At 37.9% G+C, this 23,820-nt stretch overlaps 1 protein-coding gene across 4 annotated transcripts in view; it reads left to right on the forward strand.

The window, feature by feature from the left end:
• Nucleotides 1–383: 383 nt before the first annotated feature.
• The window catches only part of CACNA2D3 (calcium voltage-gated channel auxiliary subunit alpha2delta 3), a 425,193-nt gene continuing 401,756 nt past the window's right edge, over nucleotides 384–23,820 (forward strand). For all 4 annotated transcript variants that reach the window (XR_008462276.1, XM_009910018.2, XM_054162207.1 and 1 more), the window contains exons 1-2: nucleotides 384–1,189; nucleotides 1,796–1,877. Coding sequence is in view for 3 of the 4 variants with exons in the window: in XM_009910018.2 (XP_009908320.1) it covers nucleotides 1,071–1,189; nucleotides 1,796–1,877 (201 nt within the window). In the remaining variant the exon portion in view is untranslated. The remainder of the gene's footprint in view (nucleotides 1,190–1,795; nucleotides 1,878–23,820) is intronic.

Genomic DNA, 23,820 nt, shown 5'->3' on the forward strand with positions numbered 1-23,820 from the left:
ATAGTGCCTCGCTGCAGCGCTCAGGCGTGGGAGGAAGCAGCAAACGTGCCGCTATGCACAAGGACGTGCTGTTTATGACTCACTGAAATGTGCGAGCCTGACCTAAAGCCGGGGCTGGCTACGGGAGCCCGCTCCCGCCGCTGGCAGGGATGCTCCTTCGGCAGGGACCGCTCCTCTGCTCCCGGCTGCCCGCGGTCGTGATGCTGGGCGTCTGCCGGCGCCCGGGGCTGAGCTCCGGCCATCCTTCGCCTCTCTGGGCTGTATGACAGATGCTTGTCATGCAGCGGTGCCCTGCCTGAATTGGCCGGGTCTCCGGTGGGTGTGCACGGCCCCCCACCCACCCCCCGCCCCTGTCAGCCCCGTCGAGCCCTCCCTAGCTCAGCCCCCGGCAACGTGCAGCGCTCTCTTCTTGCCTTCCTGGAAGGGCTCAACTACACGTTCAGGTCCTCCAGACTTTCTCTGCTCTTGCCATACAGAGGCACCCTCCCTCTGGTCCAGCTCCTCCTGTGCCTGCCTCTCTGTCTCCGCGCTATCCCGTTAAAAGGCTGCTGCTCCTGCTCCACTGAACCAATGGCTTGGCTGACTTGATCTGGGATGAAGGCTGGAGGTTACCGGCGAGGGAAAGGAGAACTCTAGGCAGCTTTCCATTTGCAAAGTGAGCAGTAATTGCAAGAAGACAGCTTCCCCAGTTGGAATCAATAGTCTGCTTTCTTGCTGCTAAGGGCACTTTGGAGCAGCAGTAGGGTCACTGAAGTAACTCCAGCACACTGCTGACTGCGGAGTTGTAAAGAACTACATGCAAGTGGCTGCAGTAGTGCTGGAAAACGCTTTGCTGTTACCAGGGACACAATAGTTTTCAAGTCATTAGAGCTGCTTTTTTGGTCCTCTCCATCCATTACACAGAGAGGGTCATTCTTTGGAGGGATGAGGATGGAGCTGTGATTTCTTCAAGTATTGCTCTAGTGGAGGGGGTAAAGGTGGGGAATGAGGCTTTAGAAGCAAAGCCCCACTACTGCTGAATTCAGTTTTACTTGAATTTCCCCAAATCTTTCCAGGCACAGAGAGGCACAATGTTAGAGAATCTGAACCTTCTTCGGGCATTTTGGGGTTTTTTCTTTATCTTCTGGACAGCTTTTAACACAGCCTTAGTGGATGTGGTTGGATCGGAGCAGCAGATCCCCTTGTCTGTGTAAGTGCTTTCATGTTATTGATGTCAGGACCATGTTTGAGGCCAAGAACTTCACTGCTCAAGTTGTTATCTTTTTGTGTTGCAGGTATTTGACTGTTCAAGGCACCTTTGCTCCTCTCTCAGTTGTGTTTAAAGTGGTAGCCTCTAATGCGCTCAGCACTACTTTAATGTTATTGTAGGAGCATGTGTTGGTGGAGTGTGTGGCCGCAGAGCCTTAAGTGCTTGTATTTACCAAAGCTGAAGCTGTTAACTCCCTGTCATATAATAATTTTACCATTTTCTCTCCTTGCCTCCTTTCAATGGCTATATGTTATATTGTGCCAAAGCATCTTTCTGTACAAGTTGATCCTTTAAATTTAAGGAGTACAGGTTGGGTAGCTTCATATCAGAGGCCTTAGCACAGCATCTAGTTTATGCTTATACTTGCCCAGCTTTGCTAATCTCTTTCTGTGCTTAAGTTCCTTAGTGAGCTCTTTAATGCAAAATTGCTAGGATCCTTTTGAATGCAGCTGAAGCTGTTAGAGTCTGTGTTGCTTGCTATGACATGTGTATTACATTTCTTCCTGTCTTTTTTTTTTTTTTTTTTCTTCCCCCTTTTCTTCACAGTGTAAAGCTCTGGGCCTCAGCTTTTGGTGGAGAGATCAAATCTATTGCAGCCAAGTACTCAGGTTCCCAGCTCCTGCAAAAGGTAAGGATCTCTTCAGTTACAATAAGAAAGGTTTTAACAGAGAAAATGGAGGCAGATTTTAATTTTTAAATTAATAGAAAAGCAGTGCTGTACACGCTTTGGTCCAAGATCTATTTTTATATTGCTTACCAGTCCCTGATGACTCTTTGCATTGCACTGCACTATCCAGAGAGTCTTTGATTAAACTGATGTTTTTCTGTTTGGATGATTTCTTTGTTATCATTAGAAAGTAAATTCTACCACTTTCATTTCTTGAGGTCTCAGCCTAGATTGCAGGTGTTTTGTTTGGGTGCTGCATTGTGATGGTGATGTTTATGTGTAGATACAGCTGCCTCTTACGAAAAATATGAAACTTCATTCAAGGAGCAGAATTAGTGCTTATTGTATTATTTTCACCCTGTGCCGTGTGTACGCAATTCACTGTATCAGGAGAAGACGGCTGCACTGTTGTTTGTCATCTCTGCAGTTTTTACAATCCCATTATTCCCCCAATCATCTCAACCCAGTGCTGGGATGTATTACATCATTACAGATAAGAGGAATGAATGTGGTTATCTTCTTGCTCAGCTGCACAGCTGGGTAATAAGCTAGTGAAGTACCGCAAAAACTTGAGAAATTGGTGTAAGTCTCCATAATTGGGGCAGAGGGTAACGAGAGAGTGGATTTGAGTGTTAGGTATACATCAGGAACTGTGTCTACTCTATTTTAAATATGCAACCTATAGTAAAGTTCTCTATTGCAGACTATTTTTACAGAGGTTGCTGAAACAAATATGAGAGACCAAGAAGAACATGTTAAAGACTTTGAGGCGGTGGTTTTATGGCATTTAATATATGAACCTTAAAATGGAATATGCAAATGGAAAACATTGAGGCATTCACTGACTACAGAAACACTCATTCAACCCATATGTTAAATTTCTACTGGTTTTTCAGATGTGATTTTTAGTTCCAAGTAACACATTAATTTTTATGTCTGATTATGAAGGAAATTATTCCTTGAGCTTGTAGCACTTATTTTGAAAGGCTTGTATATGTGTGAAATGATGTAATGGACAGTGCATGTAGCAGTTGAAAAAAAAGCTTATGCTATCCATGTAAAATGAAAGCAACTGACTTAATGATTGCTATAGGCATATGAGTTCCTTAGCAGTGTTTCTTTGCAGCGTTGTATGCCCAGGACTGCAAAATATAAGCTTTACTAAGCTAAAATACAGAGCTATTAAGAACAAAAATACCTGAGGTCTCTTGATACCTTTCAAGGCCATTAAGTGGCTTTGCTTGGATATATTGGGCAAACTTCTAGTTTAATCTGAAAATTTGGACATTCAGTATTTATTATGCTTCTAGCTCGCATTCTTTGAACCCTATGTAATCTTAGATCATCACATTTTTGTATGAACTCCTTAAATTTTTAAAGCAGATAGACCTTTCAGTTTTGATTAGCATTTCATCAAGTATTACTAAGAGGCTTTTTTTTTTGTTTGTTTTAATTTTATTGGGCCATAACAAGCAGGTACCTTTATTTAACTTTGGAACTGTTCCATGCGCAGCCATTTTTGCTTTGAAAAAGCCCTTAAAAATTAAATTTACCAAATACAGATAGTCCAACATTTACTAGAAAGATATGGAATATACTCTGCTTTGTAGTTGTGCTCAAATCCACAAAGAATCAATATGAGGTCCTGAATCATTCTTCCCTTCCTCATGGTAGATACTGCCATCATCCTTTCTGTCATGTAATTTTTTTCCCCTCTGAAGTAGTAAGATTTCTTCCTATTGGTTGTTATAATTGTAGGTAATTGGAAGCTATTCAGTTTACCTTTTCATTAGCATCCTTTCTATTTCACAAAGAAATCTGTGCTCCTTTTTCTGAAGGTGGACAGTATATATTCATCCCAAGCTATTTTGGTTTTGTTTCTTGCTTTTGTTATGATATCCATTACTGATCGAAAGAGGAAAGACAAAACAGATTTGACAGGTATTTAGAGCATTTTTATTCCTCTGTCATATCCTCTATTTCCTGCTCTCCCCCTTCTTCCCCTGCTTTTTGGTTATGGTAGCTTTAGGAATCCTCTAGTGCTTTTAATTTTAATTTAGAATTCCAAGTATCTTCATCCTTTTAGGCTTAGAATTTCTTGCTATTGATCATGGCAAGCGAGGTTGCATGACAGATGACTTGAATATATATCTTTTTGTGTTATAAAATATATTTCTTCTGCAAGCTTGGTGTGAATAAAAACATACCAGACTTCAAGGTCCACAAGCATTTTCAACATGCAAAGCCAGTGAGAGAGAAGTTGCCACGACAATTAAGAAGCGATAACACAGGAGGGCTGTAAATACAAATGCCTTTTTTCTCCTCATTCCCTCCTTCCTAGACAGGCATCAAGAATCCATTTGGTATTTACTGTGAGTTCTGGGTGATCAGTGGCAGGGTCTTTTTAAAGTCAGGATTCCACTTTTAGAACCAGTTTGACTTCTAATGTTACTGGAAGAATCCACATTTTCTGATTATGAACTAAGCGCCATTAAACGTACAAAATATGCACATAATTATGTATCTGGGCAGTATAGAATTCTCAATTACTAACTGCTTTGTAGTGCTATTTAGTTTAATAAAGGCTTGCTAAATGAAAAAATAATGTAAGGGTTGCTCAATTCATTTTGTTAGCGAGTGAGTGAGTCCTACTTTCAAAGGAATGCATTTGAAATCAAGGCATGATTGGCAGTCTCTACTGCCCAAATGCTTTACACATTTAGAGTCATTTGACCCATACTAAAATTTCATAGAACAAATGAAGTTATGTGAGATACTCAGTAAAGCAGAATTTTGCCAGGTTATAGCTGTGAATATTGATTTAGTTGTTAGAATTCATGAGTCTTGTTGTACTGTGAACATCATTGCTGTTCCCCTGAGTTCCAAAAAGATGTGTCAGATTATTTCTGTTTCCTTTTGAAGATTTTTATTCTTTTCAAAAACACTGCTTATCTTATCTTGGTGGAATGTTGTATTATTTTATTGCATTCTGATAATCTTATCCAAGTATGTTACTATGCCTCCTAAGAGTATATGGCATATATGACTTTTCCTGAAATTGACTTTAGATGAAGTGAATAAATAGCTCAGAAGATAATAATAAAGTAAATATTACAGAAACAATGATAAGCAAAGTTAACACTTAAAAACATAACATTTAAATGTTCTACTACTTGCTTTCAAAGTGAAGGAAGACCATTCGGTGGTGAAAAAAAACCAACCTACATGCAGACAAAAATAGGACAATATTGTGCCTAAGTTATCTGATTTGTGGAAGTTTTACATTTGTCTCGTAGATTTGGCGGTGTGGAAGAAGCTGCTTGGTGCTGTAGAGCCATGCATACTCCTCACCTACTCAGTAAATACTGCTGGGGCCTAAGGATTGATTCGAATTCTAATTGTCTCTTAGGTGCTCTCTTACTGTTTGTTTTTGGCTTGGTTTTGTGTGTGCTTGTTCATTTGTTTGTTTTCCCTTAAACTTTCAAGCTGTATCTGTCTTGTTTGAATCTTGGTGATTCTTTATACATTTTAAAAAAATAAATATTTCAACACTCTGATCATGTTTGGTGAGTACTGTAGAAATGTGAGTGTAGCCAACTGGCAAAGCCAAGCTGTAAGTATAGGATGCAAAGCAAGGGTTAGGTGCTGGGATGATATTCTCTTAAGATGCTACAAATAGACTTTTGAAGGAATAGGCTTTAGGGAGTGCTTCTCTTCACAATGCAGTGGCCATGATAGTAATGTGTTTTCAGTTCCATGCTGTTGCAAAATAATAGTAGCAATAAAACTGAAGCAAAAAATGCAGGTGACGTGCCTTCTGTTAATGTTAAAAATAATTGCTGTTACACAGTAAAGCTTTTCTAATATCAAAGAAGTGCCTGATTCTCTGAAATTGTAGCATGGTCTGTGCTTTGTTAGATTTATTTGGGGGAATGAATTTTACTGTTCTGAGCTTTGATAATCCTTGATTTGGTCCTGAATAGTCAATATTATTTCATTGCAAATATATGAACAGCTTCTAACTGAAAATAAACTTTTATTTATCTATTCTGCCATAAAAGGTCTTACTGAAGACCAGCTTGTTTAAGGCTAGCTCAGGTTTTTCTTATGTAAGTGCTCTAACAGAGTCCTCACTGTTATGTAAGCACTGACTGCCTTGGTCTCAAGCAGTCTGTAATCTGCATCTGCCTACTCCTTTCAGCAAATCCTTCATTGTTAGGAGTTTTCAAATAATTGTGTTTTCTCAAAGCAGTTGTTTTCAGTCAGTATATGATTCCTATTTTAAAAGGTTCAGAATTGCATTTTTTTCTTTTCCTTTCTGACTAGATTTTTGTGCTGTATCTTGTTAGTTTCTTACAACTGTGGAAATGTCACTGCAAAATTAATATTAGAGGATTATTTAGACCAATTAGCATTCAGCTGGCGTATCTGATTCATGCAGTACATCTATCTTTAGTTTTAAGTCGTATAATAGTGACTTAATTGCACTAAACTTCTGTAAGAATTTATCTTGACATTAATTGCTTTTCTTCTATTCATCCTTATATTGGCTTTGGTCTTTGTAGGCTGTTTTGTCTCTACTTGAGACACTGCAACTGCTGCTTTGAAGGAAGGGTCCGTAGGACTGAATTGTGCAGTTTAAAGGACAAATACGGATTGCTCTCTTTGGTATCAATTTAAATTTTTTCCAGGTGAGCAGTTTCAAAACTGCACAAATAATACTGTTGGGTTTTTTCCTATCAAAAATTGGAGAAAAATTATTGCAATTGTAGAACTGATGTAAAAACAACAACAAACAAACAAGCAAACAAACAAAAAACCAAGAAAACAAACCAAACAATCCTCACCCCATCAAAAAAACCAAAAGAAACTGGACCCCACAGCAACACAATCAGATAGTAACAACCAACTTCTCCCCACCCAAAAAAAACCCCACCCAAAAAATCCCATGAAACCCCTCACCAGACACCTTAAAATACAAACTCAAACCCCCTCACCAGCCAGGTAAATGGTATGGAGTTAATTCATTGTAATTGAAAGTCTGGATTATGTAAAATATGTCTCCTAGCACTGAGCCAAGCGTTAGAAAAATAAAGGAAATGTGCATCTGAGAATCTTAAATCACTTTAATTCTGATGATTAATGCAAATGATGTTTTGAAACTTGCAGAGCTTGAACCTCCATCCCCTTCAATTCTTGCCAAACTACTTAAAGAGCTTTTCAGTGTGTTTAGTGAAGTATTTAATGTTGTTATCTGCAGACACAAAGCTGTAAATTCTTTTGGATAGATATTTTAATTTTTTTTTTGGTTGTTGTTCAAGGAAGAAATAATCAGGCACATTCATATGCTACTAATGTGTTAAGTAGAAAAACCTGCTGCATCCAATACTAATGTTCAGGTAGTGTATTGATGTGCAGAGAAAAATATCACAGTGCTATCAAACTTTGGAGTAGTGTGATGTCTCTCAATAATGGAGGAGAATTTTTCCTTCTTTTTTAAATGATGTTTTGCCTTCTTCAGAGGTGAGGGATTTTTTTTTTTAATCATTTTTATTTTTGTGCCTTAAGTGATGTTAGAACTGCATCTTGAATGATCTGTGATTGTACTCGGGTGCTGTTTGAATGTTATGGCAGGAGTAATAGTTTCTTGGTATGGGTAATATTTTTAAAATGTAGTTTAAATCAGCCTGAGAAATCATTGGTTTGTATTTTTTTTTAACTAAAAGGAAAGCCCTGCTTTAAGCCACAGTGAATTTATGCTCTTCTGCCATCAGCACTTGATATTTTGCAGTATTTTCTGTGTATTTTCTGGGATTTGCAAGCACAGCATGATCCCCTTACTTGTATTATTGGAAGCAAATATGTTCTAGTGTTAGTATGTAATAGAAATATGAGATGGCTTCAAGTAAGTTTATGATACGTGCATTACACTTTCAGTAATGTCTTTTAATATGGTAATTGAGTGGACAATCCAACTGGAAGACATCTGATCTTGAAAGGAAATGAGTGCTAATTTCCTCACTTAATGCATTTATGATTGTTTGTTTTCACATCCTGTATTGGAAAATGCTTACATTTCAAGGTTAAAAGAGCCAGGCTCCATGCAAATTATCTTGACAGTGAAGGTATGTAGAGCCATGAATAGATGCTGCATTGTAGTGGTGATTCACTTTTAAGCAACTACTAATCAATACTCTACACTTTGAAATGTCGTTACTGTTCTGTAGGGTACAATTTTTTGTTGCTAATAGTAAGTGGTTACACATTGTACAACACAAATTATATATTGATAGTCTGTATTTTAGGTTGCTGTAGGAGCTTCACTGAATGGTCTTCATGAAATACTTTGATTCATATGTTGTCCTTGTGAAGTTCCATTTTACTTTTTCTATGTATAATATTTCTGCAAAATTGCACAGACTTTTTTGACCAGCCCGTTTGTAAAGCTGAAGTATTTTGTTATTAAGTGACAAAGTAATTGTAAGATATATATTCAAAGGAAGTCTGTGGAAAACCACTTGTGGGTTTTTTTTTTTAATTTATTTTTTAAAAAATTATTACTGTATTTATTGAATCATAGTAGGAGGAAGTTAGGGTAGGTCTTCAATCTTTTCCAGAGCTGATAAATTCTAGGGACGTGTACTTCCAGAAGGTTCCCTGCCTTCAGTTCTCCTTTACAGATGGGTTTGTCCATCTTACAGCTCATAACTATTACACTGTTTCTGTGGATGATGATAAAGACATGAAGGAGATTGTGATTAGTCAAGAGACAGACTTGTTCACATAGGAGTGTACAGATGTTACAAACAAGGCATTGAGTTTAATCTGGGAATAAAATAGTAGGCAGTAGAATACAGAGCACAGGAATTAAGCTGTCATAAATCACTTCTGCCTAAGAGAGTTAGCTTCATGCAGTCTTTAGCAGGGTTTTAGAAGTAGCTAGAGCATCTTGGATTGTTTTAATGAGATAGACTACAGGTGACAGTGGGTAGAAGCCAAGTTTAAAAGAAAATAATTTAATTAAACAAAGGTAAAATAAGGCTGTTTCATCAATGGTGCTTTTTGAGACTGGAGAAACAGATTTGAATTTATATTGAGGTTAGTGTTAGATGTGTAAATCTGTTTGAAATGATCTGGATTCAGTTCTTGGACAATACTATTGTTGGAGGGCGAGGTGAAGGGTGGGGGAGGAGAATGTTTTTTAAAGTATCTTCAAAATAGGAGTACCTGAGCAGCAGCCAATGCCAGGCAAATTTCAGGAAGGAGATGTCAGTGGAGAAGGCAGAGATGATTGCTGGAGTGGAAGACAGAAATACATAATAGGCTTTGTATGGGGATATGCCTTTCATTTCTTGCATGCGAGATTCAAGTATATTTCCTGGAAGATCCCTAATACCAGAAAAATGCATTTTTATTTTTCATCCAGATGACTTTCAAAACCCTATAAGAAAGCAGATTACTTCAGCAAGAGTTTTAGAGGCAGAGACAGGCAGAATTGTTACTTCTATTTCTAGACTAATTTGTGTAGGTAGACATTTATAATCTTGTATAGATGCCCTCAGACTCAACTCTTGCACGAGGTTTTGTTATATTCAAGGTCTCCTGTTTGCTAAGAGCACAAATTAGTTTTGTGTTGCTTTTCACCCTGACTCCTTTTGCACTCATTGCAAGCAAGGGTTATTCTCTCTCCTTGCTCTATTCACTCAGTTTTCTCTGTCAACTCCACCCATCATAACCCATTATGAATGTGTCAAGATACTGATTTACAGAAGTAATCAGCAGAGAAAGTCACAGGCTCCAGGTGTCCTTGCTGCTTCTGGTATCTTTGGCTATTGTGAATAAACTGAATGGATGAGGAATATTTTACCCTTAGAAGTTCTTCTGCTCTGATATGTTTTACCTGCTCTCCATTTCTGCCATATATTTTTTTTGTAATATGGCTGATGTGGTTATCTTTAATCTCTGTAGAGAGCTGAGAATTGGCTGGGAACATCATACATGATAAAGTATATGTCAAATCCATATTTATGAGACTAGAAATGTTCTAAACTGCAGAAACTCTTAAAGGTAAGATACTAATTTTGCGTAGATGGGGCAGGAAAACTAGTCCTGAATTCCAAAACACCTTTCAGTGTCTGATGCAGGCAGGGATGTTGTGTGCAAGAGACAATAGCCTTCAAATAACCTAGAAAATGGAAGGGGGAGGGAGGGAGAAACTTAACTGGGGTGGGGGGAGGTGGGGAGGAAGAAAAAACCCAAAGTTTATTTCTTTTGTACTAAGGAAGAAAGTGTGGAGAAATGTGAATGAGCCATGGGCTAAGCCATGCTTGAGCAGTAACAGTCAAAAAATTTGAGAGGAAATATGGAAACATTTTTTACATGCAAAAAACTAGGAGGAAAAATAAATGTCATCTCTACATTTATGGTAGATGAACAAGAACTGGTCTTCAAGCACAGAAATTAGTTTTTCTTACTATAAAGAACTTTTTAAAAGAGAAAACATTGGAATAGTCTGGGATTTTTACAGTGTGGTTTTTCAGTACAGGTTAATTGCCATTATGTATATCTCATTGAACTGCCTTATGTTAGGAAGATGAGCTACATAATCTTTTATTTTGGACTATAAGCAATTAAAGTAATTGTATTTTTTCTTTGATGTCTCTATGCACGGTTAAGCTTTGTGCCTTTTTCTCCTTAAGACACATCTGGAGAGTCCTTCAACTTTCAGAGCAGAAACAGGTTGTAAAACACTGTCATTATTGCTGTACAGGTTGGCCAGGTTGGCTGAACAATGCCTCTCTTTTCCTGCCCTTGATAAGCATACGATCAAATGATCTTATTAAAATATGGCTTTTTAGTGCAGAAAGAGAAATATCATTAAATACAGCTGATTGAACTTCTGAGCAGTCTTTACCTATTCTACCTGAAATCCATCAACCATGTGGTAAGACTTCCTTCGGCAGGGTTAACTACGCAGGATGTCCCAGCCCGTTCTTATATTGTGTAGCTACAATGCATGCAAGTAATAGAGCTTCACCAGGACTTGTAAGGCAGACACATTGGCTGATTCGATGTAAAGTCCTGGTGTATTCTTTACGTACCTGCCACGTATTCTACTGCTTCATGGAATGATCCGAATCGGAAAACTGACACGTGATTCTTGCTTGCCATTTATTCTGTCTTTCAAGATTCCTGAAAGAACTGTAAAGAGTTAAACCAATAAATTTCATTAAGGCTACCAAACCAATTCCTAAAATATGAGAAAACATTATCACGCTCATATATTGCTTTTGCCTTCCTTAATATGGCATGTTGTTTTATTGTTGTATTTGTCTCTTCCTGTCCTCCTCTTTCTGAACCACCTTGTATTTGAATCTTTCTGTTTTAAAATGGGCAGATGTTCCAGAGAGAAATGCTTTTCTTCTGAGACTGATGCCAAATGTTTTGCATAAATCAATTTGCAGTACAGGAAGCATTTTAAAAGATAGCTGTGACTATTTACCCTCCAAATGAGATGACAAGATCTTAGAACATCCAAGTCAGGGAAGGAAAAGTTGTTTTCAGATCCATTAACAAAACAAATTACATAGTGACCTAATCTAGTTCGTAAAATACAAAATGTAGAGAAGTTTGTGTGTGTAATTCATTCAGTGTCCCAGGGCTTAATGTGTGGATCCTGCTGTTACTAGGTAGCTTGCTCACTAAAGCTTTGCTCTGAGTTTTTAGGAAAGGGTGGAAGTTATTTTTGAGCTTCTAATAGCCTCATGAAACTTTTTCCTGTGGTATACTCAAAATATGAAGTTGACAAGCTTTTCTGAATTTTGTGTGGGTAAGGAGTTATATATTCTAACACTTTTGCTCTATAACATGCAAGTCAAGTAGAACTTGTCTAATTAGTGTTCTTCTGAATACAATGACACTGAATTGTACTCCTGTCTGAGGCTTTTGTCTGGCATTAATGATTCAGCAAAACTAGCTCTGGACAAAACCTCTTATCTTCCCCTTATTTACAATTGTCGTACTCTCTTCTGTGGTGGAACTCTGTTTTTCAGTAGTTTCTGGCATCACAGAATCATTCATTCTGTAAGAAGATTTAGAAGGCCTTTTAACTCTACTTCCTGCTCAAAGCAAGGTCAGTACTGAAATCGGTGCAAATTTCTTGGGGTTTTCAGTCTGATCCTCAGGCCTTCAAGGACAGATACATGACAACCTCTTTTGTTCTAATGCTTGACTCTATTTCTGGATGAAAAGTTGCTTAAGTTCCCATTTCAATTTACAACTGCTGCCTATGACTTCTCCTACTGTGCGCTTCCATAAATAGCCTTGGTTCATCTTCTCCGTAACCTCGTTGTAAATATTGACAGGCATGATTGTCACTGCAGACTTCTGCTAGGCCTCAGTGACAGATAATTTTACACCATCTTTTAGTTGCTTCATCAGTTCTCAACACTTTCTGTTCTGACTCATCCTTTTAAAACAGTTTTTACCAACATTGCGTGCTCTTAAAACTGAACTCTGCTGTTCAATATTCAGGTGGGCTTTTTTCCATAGATACTCTTGTTCTCGCAATAGGGATGTGTAACTGTTCTCATAATTACAAAGTCCCAAGAGTAATTTCCACTAAGTTGATTGCATGAGTGGGAGAGTTTTGGGGTTCTTTTGTTTGTGGGTTGTTAGTTTTTTGTTTTTTTTTTAATTTGCCATACTAACACAGGAATTTCCCTTCTAGCACAGGGCAAAATCAAACCCTTTACTCCCAGTTGGTTGGTAGTCTCAAGTGACCTTGACCCTAGTTTTGTACAGGAATAATTTGGCAGCTGGCAGAAGCGTTTATGTCTCTTTGTCTGTCTTTACTTCAAATTACTCTGCAGTAGCTAGCAAGGAGCTTCTTCATGTTTTTCTACACAAACAAGGTTTTGATGTGCTTTCCTAAAAATCAGTATCAAAATTATGCAGTCATAGTATCTCTAGCCTGTTAGATAAAAACACTGTGAAAACACTGTTTGGTGTCAGAGCCACAGCATGGAGTGTTCCTTTTGTTCCTCTAGGTCATATTCGCGGGTTTGGCTATTCAATAGACTTCCAAGATTTAGTGCCAAGCTAGCTCAGTTGCTAATTTTCAAGGCACACACACAAAAGATCTATATACTATGGGAATTAAAATTTGATGTATTTGGAACACATCATTGGTCACAAAATTAGATAATTGTCTTCTACAGTGAAAAAGCTTCAAAGATGAAAAGCAGAAATATTCAAACTTCATCTTTACCTTGAAGCTAAATGACTATCATTTTATGGCAGCTGTGCAAAATGTATGACTGCCAAGCTGTTTGTACATGATGCTATCATTTTACATTAATAGAAATTTTCACTGATAATGAAAACTGGTAGGAGGCTAAGAGTAAAGCTTTGTATTATGACTTGCAGCCATTGACTATCTGCATCCAGCAGATTTATTACTCCCTACGCACATCATGCCTTTTACAGCATCTCCTGCCATTCTTTCAACAAAGTGCAACAAGAAAGATGATATTGTAGATGGTATGATATAAAAAAAATAAAAATTGAGTACTCACTTCACACTTCCACCAATCATTACAAACCGCAATGAAGCTTTATGCTAAAATTAGAGATGAGTTCTGACATCCACCTGGGACTTGCCATGAAAAACATTGAGGGGGACTGGGGGAAGATATGATAAAGAACTGGAGGATTTCTGTTGTCCTATTGAGATTTAATTTTCCTATTAAAATCTAAGCAGCAGACTGAGATTCAGATCACTTTCTTGATGGTCTCCTTAAACAATGTGATTTTGATGGCCAAAATTCATGGTATTAACTTAACCTGTTGTCACACTAATATGACATGTGTGGTGGTAGGATTTCATTTAATGCCAGAAGCCTTGAACTGAGAGTTAAAACTGCAGTCGGGGCTCCCCCCCATGTCACCCCAGCAGAAGCATTTTTGTCTGCCTTTTCCATGTAAAATAAACCTAGCAATACTGCCTTTCCCCTTAAATTTCTAAACTTTGAAATTGTTTGGATCAGGAGCAACACTTTTTGTAGAGTGTTTAGCAGATGGAGAGGATCAGGTGGTGAAGAACAGCATTAGCATATGGATATGGAAGTAAAGCAAAGTGCATGGAATAGATCAGCTCCAAGAGCTACAAAGCATTTATTTTAACACACTTCTTAAATAACTTTCTTCATTACTGGATAGATAAATGGCTTCCTATAACAGTCTTGAATAACTACAAAATTGATAGGAATCCTCTTATTTCTACTGTTGATATTTGATATCTGTCGCTGGCAATAAATCTCCACATAGGCTTGTACTGGCAAGTGAAATTCAACCCTTTGTTGGCAGAGAATTAGTTCTTCCTATGCTTTGAATACAAAGCTATATGCCATATTGATATTAGAAAGTAATTTTCAATTTTTCACATACTTTCTTTTTTTTTCCATTTATAAATTATTCCTCTTCTACTTACTTCATATTATCATTTTCCACATAACTACAGTTCTGCACTACTTTTTTTTTTCTCTTTTTGTCTAGATCCCTCAGACTTTTTCCTGACCTTTCCTGATTTTCTTCAAAGTGAAAATCAACCAATAAGACTTGTTACACAGTCAAATTCACAAATGTCAAATGCAGTTAAATGGGGAATCAAACAGTTTTCTTTATCCTTTTATGGTTAGCTGATTATTTCTGTCTGCTTTGCAATTACTGTAGAAATTTATATTCTGTGTGTACTTTCTTACTCTGTCCTTCTCTGTGCTCCCACTTGTTTATAGCATTTGCTTTTTCCCTCTGAAATTTTCTTACTATTTAATGTATCTTTTTCTGTGCCTTGAGTAGATGTAATAATGGGAATCTGGTCAGCTGGAGAAAAATACACAGACATGAGTAATGGCTTAATAACACTTTAATATATAAGAATGAGGGAAGGTTATGCAAATACATGTGCTCTTAAAGGTGTCTTGTCATTCAGTTAGGATATTTGAACCTTTAAAAGGAAGAATAAATGCATTATGATCTACTTACACATTGAGAGCATTATCGGAAAGAGCAGGTTATTGTTTCCCCAATATACTTAGTTGTACCTTGGATGTATGTTAAGGCTGGGGAGGGTTGAGAGGGTGGAAGGGGGCAGGAAAAAGGGAGATAGGATTGCCTCCAAATGGAAAAGTCAATCTTCTCTCACATCAGAGAAAGCAAGTTTACAGCATCTTTAAAACAGTACAAATTGCAGGAAGGAGTCAGTATCAGGGAGCTGTTCCAAACCAGCTACAGAGGAGAACAGGGAGAGGTGAAGGTAGAAGATGAAGAGGAATGGCATGTGTAGAGGCAAAGAAGTGGAAGTTTTTTTTCCTTCCTCTGCAGTTTTACAACTGAAGAATAAATTTATATGAAATTTAGTCAATACCTTCATTCTGGTCATTATTTTTCATAAATCAATTAATTATTTTCATATTAAAATCATATAAGCCACAGTTAGAAGGTCAAGTTTGCTGTTTTTGAAATGCACAAGTACCCCAAGATTCTGAAATGAAACTAAGAACTAAAACTGAGAGGAAATTATATGCTAAGAGGTGTAAATTTCAACTGAGGGAAGGCATCCAACCTGGTTTATTCTATTCTATTCTATCTGAGGTTAAATAGAGTGTTAGTAATTCTGACTTTTGTCTTTGGCTTCCCAGGTGCTTAAAATTTAAACACTTCAACATTAAAAAAAAATAAAACAAAATCTAATGTTTGCTCTGCTGAAGTCCTTTCTTCTGTACAGCCCCAGTGAAATAGGAATATTCCAGAGTCCAACTGCAGTCATAACTTGGCACTAATCCTGTCCAGTCCACCTTAAGCATATTATTAATGTAAATATATGTTTGTTCAGCAGATCTTCCTCAGCATTACAAGATGTCTGGGGAATTTTGTCTGAAAAATGATGGTAGAAAATGGCCATATATAGGGGATTGGGACCTACACTTGTGTTCTGGAATAATTCAGATAGTTATTCATATATGGCCATATTTATCTGATTGCATGCTGTTTGTTTATCTTAGTTTATAAATATACAGGAGCCGTATATCTGTAAACTCTTAATTATATTCAGAGTATAATTTGTCAGACAAAACCAGCTGCTAACTCAGCTCCTCTCAGGAATCTTCACTAAAATGCACAACCTGAAAAATACTGTCTTGGAAAGTACAAAATTCCCCTTCTTCACACAAATTCTGTGCTTATCAGAGAGCTTCCTCTCCAGAGTCTAGTGAAAACCTCTGGTTGGCTGGTGTGACTAGGACAACAAAATCCAGGCAGACTGTACTGTGGCTTGCATTTCTTGAGCTTCACCCACTCAAAGCAAAGCTTTCAATATTATAGGATAACTTTGCAAGTCAGCAGAGAGGATCCTTTCACATCTTAATTACTGCTTGAAATATCAATATGTTTGTTGACTAGTTGGTGTAATTATTACTTTGATTTAAATAATGCTCCTTGTGCTTCAGAAGCCTTCCAAAACCCCCACAGCCCAGGTTTTGTTCCTCCCTTGTTGATTAACCTTATGCATTTCAGTTTTGTCTGGTTCCATCTTTATAAAAATGAGGAAAATTCTGCTTACTGTCTGCAGTTTTAAAAAAAGGAGATTTTAGGACAACTTGTGTGAAAAACTTGCTCTTTGAAAAGTGGCTGTTTCTTTGTGTTATCATGTTCTTCATTTTATGGGTTATTTTGGTTTGTGGTTTTGGTGTTTTTTTCCCACCTATTATTTTTAATAAACTACATCAAATATCTGTTACTATTATGTATTAATGAATGACTGATCTAATTGCTTAAACAGGTCAGTTTTCTGTAACCTCCCAAATTGCTACCATGGCAGGAGCCATCGTTGGGGCTTATTATGGGGAGGAGCAGATCCCCCCAACCTGGGAGTAGAGCTGTGAAGCCTTTCAAGAAACACAGAAGATAGCACAGAGCCTGCAGGAGTAGTACTGCCAGAAGCTCGCAGCCCATGGGCAGCCTGGGCTCTGCCGGTGAAGCAGGAGCCTCTGCAACTTCTTAACTGTTTTCCTCTACTCCTCATGCTGTGGCCTTTGAGTTGTTAGTGGCCTGTCTTGCAGTGGCTCTGCTGGGCTTAGCAAAGCCCAGCAGACCTTCAGCTGAGGATTATGGTTGGGAAGTGATCATGGAGGAACAGCCCTGGAGAGCCTGGAGGGTGTCCTGCATGGTGGCATGGGATGTGGAGTGAGGATGCTGAGGGTGAACCTTCTGGGAGAGTCACTACTGTAGAGGCAGAACAAAAAGTGCTGGAGATTGGAGAAAGGGACTCCTGAGCATGCCTGGGCATTTTCAGTGGCACTGGGGAAATGTCTATGGTGACAATCCCAGCTGGCTCATGGTTGCTGCTGGAAGAGGTTGGAACTGGTGCCTGTTCATTTGGTGTCCTTTGCTCTGTGATCCACCTAGCAACCCCCCTGACTACATTCTGTGCTCCCTTACACAGCTTTCACCTTGCTGCAGTTTCTCTTGCTTTCCTCTGTGCCTAACTCTGCCTTTTTCATGCTGTCCTACCCAATGAGATTGCTGTTCAAAAAAGGATTGGACATGGCACTTGAAGCCATGGTTTAGTTAGTCATGAGGTGTTGGGTGATAGGTTGGACTTGATGATCTCTGAGGTGTTTTCCAGCCTTATTGGTTCTATGATTCTGTGTTCAAATAGAAGCACTGCTGCCAAAAAACCCAATGTTTTTGGAGTCTGAGTAATACAGCCTGGATAATTTCCAAAGGCTTAGGAACTGGAATGAACAAGGTGTGTGCAGGATTAACATTATTTCAATCTTGTTTAAGAGTAAACTAATACTACTATATTTGAATTCACATCAGTTCAGAAGCAACTGAGGCAAATGGGAGTTACTGGGTATGATTGACATCTCTGTAGTAGTCTTGTGCCTGAAATAAGGTCAGCTTTGGTAACACCATGCATGCTTTTAATATGAAAGTACTTGCTTTAAGTCTCAAGTAGCTCAAATATTGTAAAGGAATACCTGATTCTAGTGCTAAAGTCATGTCTGCTGAGTAGAAATCATGGAAAGAAGAAAGCTGAGGAAAAGAATTACTGCTGGACTGGCAGCTAGTTAAGGTACCTGGAAGTAAAAATAGAAAATAAGTTAAAAATCCACATTTATCTAGGCTACATGAGAATGTCTGTATCTACTATGACTGTATGCTGTCTTGAAAGCCTTTAAACCAGTACTGAGAATGCTGACTATTGTATAAATTGCAAAAGGATTGGATCTGCAATCTTGGAAGGCCTCTTTTATATTCACCATAGTCATAGACAGTAATGAGACTGTTATCTGTAATGAGACTGTGTTCTGTTAGAAAAGAGGTGTAGAATGTTTGAGGGTGCAATGTTCTTTAGACTGAAAAAAGCATTACAGTTTAAATACAAAGGAGTAATTATAAATCTCCTTGATGGCTTCACATTAAGTCAAGCTGTAATTTATTTGAACTGCAAAAGTGTATGGACTTTGGCAATATTTACTCTTTCTCCTTGGTGGGTAGAAGGAGGTTAGAATTGAAAGATGCCTTTTGTTCATTGTTTAACTGCCTAAAAATAAAAGTAACTGGATTAGAATCCCATTTTTTTGTAGGTGAACAATAAAATAAAATTCACTAAGTAATTTCAACATCTGTACTCTCCAGTTTTTGTGCTCATTCCCTCCCAGAGGAGCTGGCAATCCTTCTGTGGCAGCTAGCTCTTCTTTATTATGTTATCTACGAGGAACTGTCCTTGTACTTTTTAATAAGAGTGGCTTTACATACAACATATTTCCTGCCTTAAGCATTTATATTTCTTCTCCATTCTGATATGTTTTCACTTCCTGCTCCTTGCCCTCTTCCACCCTCCAAACCTCTTCCTCACTTCATATTTCCAGTATTATTTGATAATTGGCTTTTTCAGAATACATATTTTCTTAATTCAGCCTTCAGTTTTACATCTATGTGTGAGCTTAACTTTTTATATATGTACATCTGGGTATTAAAGTAATTTCTAGCTTCTAAGCCCTTTGAACTACCCCAATATATATCTTTTTAGAACTATGACATTTTTGATGTGCATAGAATCATACAATCACTTAGGTTGAAAATGGCTTTTAAGATTATGGAGTGCAACCATTAACCCAACACTACCAAGTGTGGCAGTTACAACTACTACCACGACAGCTCCCAGCGAGCTACAGACCTTGAGGCAAGGTTTGCAAGCAGCTGATCTTTATCAGCATTTTGTCTCTGGTGCTCCTTGATCTAGGGTTCCTTTGTTTGATTGGAGGAACCTGCCCTCCAGCTAATTGAGCAATTGACCCCACCCAAACTGACAGGGGTATAAATGTAGTTCTGCTGGAGAGGGGAGCTCTGTCTTCTTCTTGCTCTGCAGGAGCAACCTTTGTAGCCTTTCCCCCTTAGAATAGCCCAGAAGGAGCATCATCCTCTCACATGCCCTCTTGGTGAGTATGGAGATATATATACACATATATATATATGTATATTTTTGGGGTAGTTGTGGGAGATTCTCCTTTTCCGAGTGAGTTGTGTGCATGTTTTGGTTCATCACTCCTAATAGTTTAATTAGTTTAACAGTGTTTTCCCTGCTGATATCTGAACCTGTAATTTTATTGTGTTGGAAAGAGAGCAGATTTAATTGTAATAAATCAGTGGCTGTTAGCTGCCTGTGTATCTCCTTCATGACACCAAGTCCACCATGAAGCCATGTCTCTGAGTGCCACGTCTACGTGTCTTTTAAATACCACCAGAGGTGGTGACTCAACCACTTCTGTGGACAGCATATTCCAGTGCTTGATAAACCTTTCAGTGAAGAAATATTTCCTAATAGCCGACCTAAACCTCCCCTGGTGCAATTTACAGCTGTTTCCTTTTATCCTATCACTTGCTAAAATGGACCTCTATAGCTATACCAGTATTGTTCTACCTCTTATATGCCTCTTCTTTTTGACTCTATTTACTCTAGAACTTCTTGGTTTTAGAGTGTGGCTTGTTTGAAAAGTGTAAATGGTTCTCTGTTCATAGTGAATCTGTTTGCTTGCCATTGCCCTATATTTCTTCTGTGATCTCTAAAACTCCACTGATACTTCTTGACAAAGGTAATAGTGCAAATGTAAGCAAAACATGAAAATATTTCTTTTAATTTACTGCTTTCCAAAGCTGGAAGAATTGTTCAGTATACAAAGGAGGGTAGGCAAGAAGGGAGGAGTAATAGAAGAAGTGTTAATTCAAGGAAGATTCTGGAAAAAATGTAGGGTTTATTCCTCATTCTATTTTTCTCCCTATCAACTTCTTAGTGATAACTTTTTTAACAATATGAAATGGGACTCCAGTGACCTGTTGCTGTATGCGTCACCAGGGCTGCTGGGTGATCTTCAACAAATGGTTCTGTCCTTCATACATTGTTTCTACTGGTAAAGCCTTTGAGGCAATCTAGATCAGTTTGGTGTTTTAAAAGCTCTGTGGTACTTTGCATCGGCTAAACAGTTGCGAAGGTGCGATCTAAAATTTGATCTTGACTTGGCTTTGTGAAGTTTTGTGAAGTTTTGTTACCAGGAGAATTGCAGCCCAGTCCTCCAGAAACACTCATTCAGAACATTCTTGTCACCTATCACCACTTGCTTCAAAGCCCACAATTACAATGCACTAGTTTCAATGTGATGTTTGGTTTTTTTTTATTCTTGCTCTACTCTCTTTGATGCAGCTCACATCGTGTGACCACATTTGGTTAAAACACTGAAGTATTTGAACATACAGTAGTGACACTATTGAGAGCTAAATAAAGGAATTTGTTACAGGTAGGAAAAATGTTGGGGTTTTGTTTTAGAGTGGTTTTTTAAAATTTTGTTGTTTGGAGTGTAGTATTGTTGGGGTAGAGTTTTTGCAGGCTTCAAAATAGTATTATTGAAATGGCATGTATGTGTTGGAGACTGAAAAATTCCAGTGAAAAGAGATTAAGAGGCAGGAAACTGCCTCTGTTGTGGTGTTTGTTTTGGTGTTTTGCTGTTGTCTTTGGTTGTTTGTTTGGTTTTTTTTCCTTTAATGGCAACCATATAAATTTAAACAGGTAATTGAAAATTTCCTTCTACAACTACAGGAAATCATATGGCCTTGAGCTAACTACTGTGCTAAAAAGGTAGCTTTTCCATTCTTTCTTTCTTTTTTTTTTTTTTTTTTAATTCCATGTTTAAAATTAAATTTTTATCATTATTTACCTGTCTTGTGCACCTCTTAAACTGGCTCTCATTGCTAGTGACCAAAAGATTTCACCAGATTTGTTGTGTATATATCTGGCCTTATGCCATCCTTAAAGAGCCACGCTCTCATCAGTAACAAACCAAAACCAACCCCCTCAAATCTCAGACAATCTTGCACTAATTTCTGTGTATTGTGTAACTGTATAAAGCATAGATGTTAGGTAACAGAAGGGATAAAAGCTGTAGAGCCATTTTAATATACCTTATTGTCTGAGATTGTGGATTTTATCACTAATGGTACTGTGTTGGTTACCTTCTTTCTTCCTTAAAAAGCATATAATGGAACTGTGATTTGATTCTAAGTTTAAATAAGAATTACAGGGCAAACTTTCTTTTAAAATATATTTTTGGAGCTTGGATAACCATGTTATTGGAGGACCTGAAAAGCTGATAGGAAAAAAACCCCTTGTACAGATTCCCCACCCTCGCATGTATTCATTATACATTCAAGGATTGCGCTACCTATGCAGGGATAAAAATACCCTAGTACTGCAGCAAGATGTTGTATTGCAGGTGGTGTTTGGTCAGGCATGAATAAAATCTCCCTTACTCTGGTCTTTCTGGGATGTGGAGAAATTGTGAAGCAAGATTTGCTCTGTTGTGCTAAATAAGTATTAATGATAGTCCATTATGAAACACAGAAGTAAATGGAGGAAAAAAAAGACAGTAGTTGAAATTGGATACCATGATTTGTAACAAGCAAAGTTTTATGTTGCCTGACCTTCTCAGAGCAGGATTTTTTTATTTTACTGTTTTTATAAGCTATTTTCTGGATCCTTTGTTGACCTTTCAAAGAAAGGAATGTTCAGCTTGTAAGGTTGGCATTGAAGCCAAGTGTGGAGGCAGATGGCCATGTCTCTTCCTCAGTGAGTCTGCTGAGGTTGCTTCTGCAGTCTTCCCCCGGCCCCCCCCCCCCCCCCCCCCGAAGCTATAGAATCAGAATGTACAGCAAATACTCAAAGGGAAGTGTTTTTTGGTTGTTTTTTTTTTTTTTTTTTTTAATTTAAATAAAAACTTCAGTCAGTACAAATTCAACTTTTAATCAAAGGTTGATTATTAATGACTTGCAACATAATTTTTGATGTTGCTGCCCATTGTGTCAGCCATGTAGGCAAACGTGTTTCTGAAGATCGGAGCGTTGCTTGGGTACTCTTTTCTCATCCCCTTAGTTTTCCTGCTCTGAAACTGGGAATGACAGCACAGTAAGATTTAGGCCATGTTGTTATCACATTTCTCTACAGGTCAGAAGTCAAACCTTGTGGGGAAAGACTATTTTGTGAAATTGCCAGACTAGTGGGAAGCTGTAATGTGTTAGCTTATTCTGAATTATTTCAGATAAGCTGAAACCCTTAAACACTCTGTCCTCAGCTCTTGAAGTTGACATAGTTGCAGATTATTTTGTGATCCTTGTTAATTTTACTCCTCTGAAAAACTGTAGATGGAGTCACTACTGTTTTGGTGTGTTTTGATGAGATTTAATTTATTTCATTTTATTTAACTTGTACCTTCACACCATCTTACATCTCTGTAAGAGGAACCCTGTGTTTGTTATAATCATCAATTAGTAGCTGGACTGTTCATGCCTATCTCAGTGGGACTCTTCCATGGTTTGTTTTCAGTACCAAAGTATTCTGAAGAGAAATGACCACAAGAGGAACAGGCAAAATAAATAAAGATCCATAATACTTTTAACCTTAAAACCTTTTTGTTTTGGGTAGGTGAAAACCAGCTAATGTGTCAGATAAATTGGATTAATATAAAATACTGTACAAATATACAACTGAAGAGATTAAGGGGGGGGGGTTGCTGCTAAAAGTTAAAATCACTTCTTCCCTCCCCACCTCCAATTAGGCCATCCACACAGTGATACTTGTTGATATCTGACAAAGCACAGGTATCTGAATTAAAAAAAAGAAAAATCCTATTATGTAGGAAAAACTTCATTTCTTCTCTGTCATCTTTCCTCTCTAGTTGCTTGTTTTCATTAGCAATTTGAGGCTTTAAGTTTAGAATTTTTTAGGGGGGGTGTGGAGAATATTCTGTAATGGTATTGTGTGTTTCTCTTAGCATAGTTTTGTCCCCCTGCCCCTGCTCTCCAAAAGAAAATGTATTGCTCTTGTAAACAGTTGGCTTTTACTTAATTGGCTGATACCAGAAGATAAACTGTAGAAGTGCCAGAGGGTATTAAGTCACACTGAGAACCTGAGTTGCACTGGCTGCAGTGAATCATTGGTGTACAGCTCTCAATCCAGCACACACTTTGTGAGCCGACTCTCACCTGGACATCATTAAGTTTAAACCTTCACACCTGGGGTCAAATTAGTGACAAAACCCCCTTCAGCCCTGCTCTCTACACTGAGCCTTTTTCACTTTGGTGGAGGAATAAGTAACAGGTAGTTATGAATGTGAAAATTTAAATGTGTTTGAATGCACAAAATATACTCTTGTGCAAACTGGTATTTAATTTTCTAACATTTTATTAATCTATTTTGATTACTCAGGATAACTTGTCATTCTCCTCCTATGAAGAGGATGCAAAATGTCTGGCAAATTATTCCATCTTTCAGGAGGTTCTCCTTAACTAG

The sequence above is a fragment of the Dryobates pubescens genome, chromosome 1, assembly GCF_014839835.1.
Source record: "Dryobates pubescens isolate bDryPub1 chromosome 1, bDryPub1.pri, whole genome shotgun sequence".
In the NCBI taxonomy this organism is placed as follows: Eukaryota; Metazoa; Chordata; class Aves; order Piciformes; family Picidae; genus Dryobates; species Dryobates pubescens.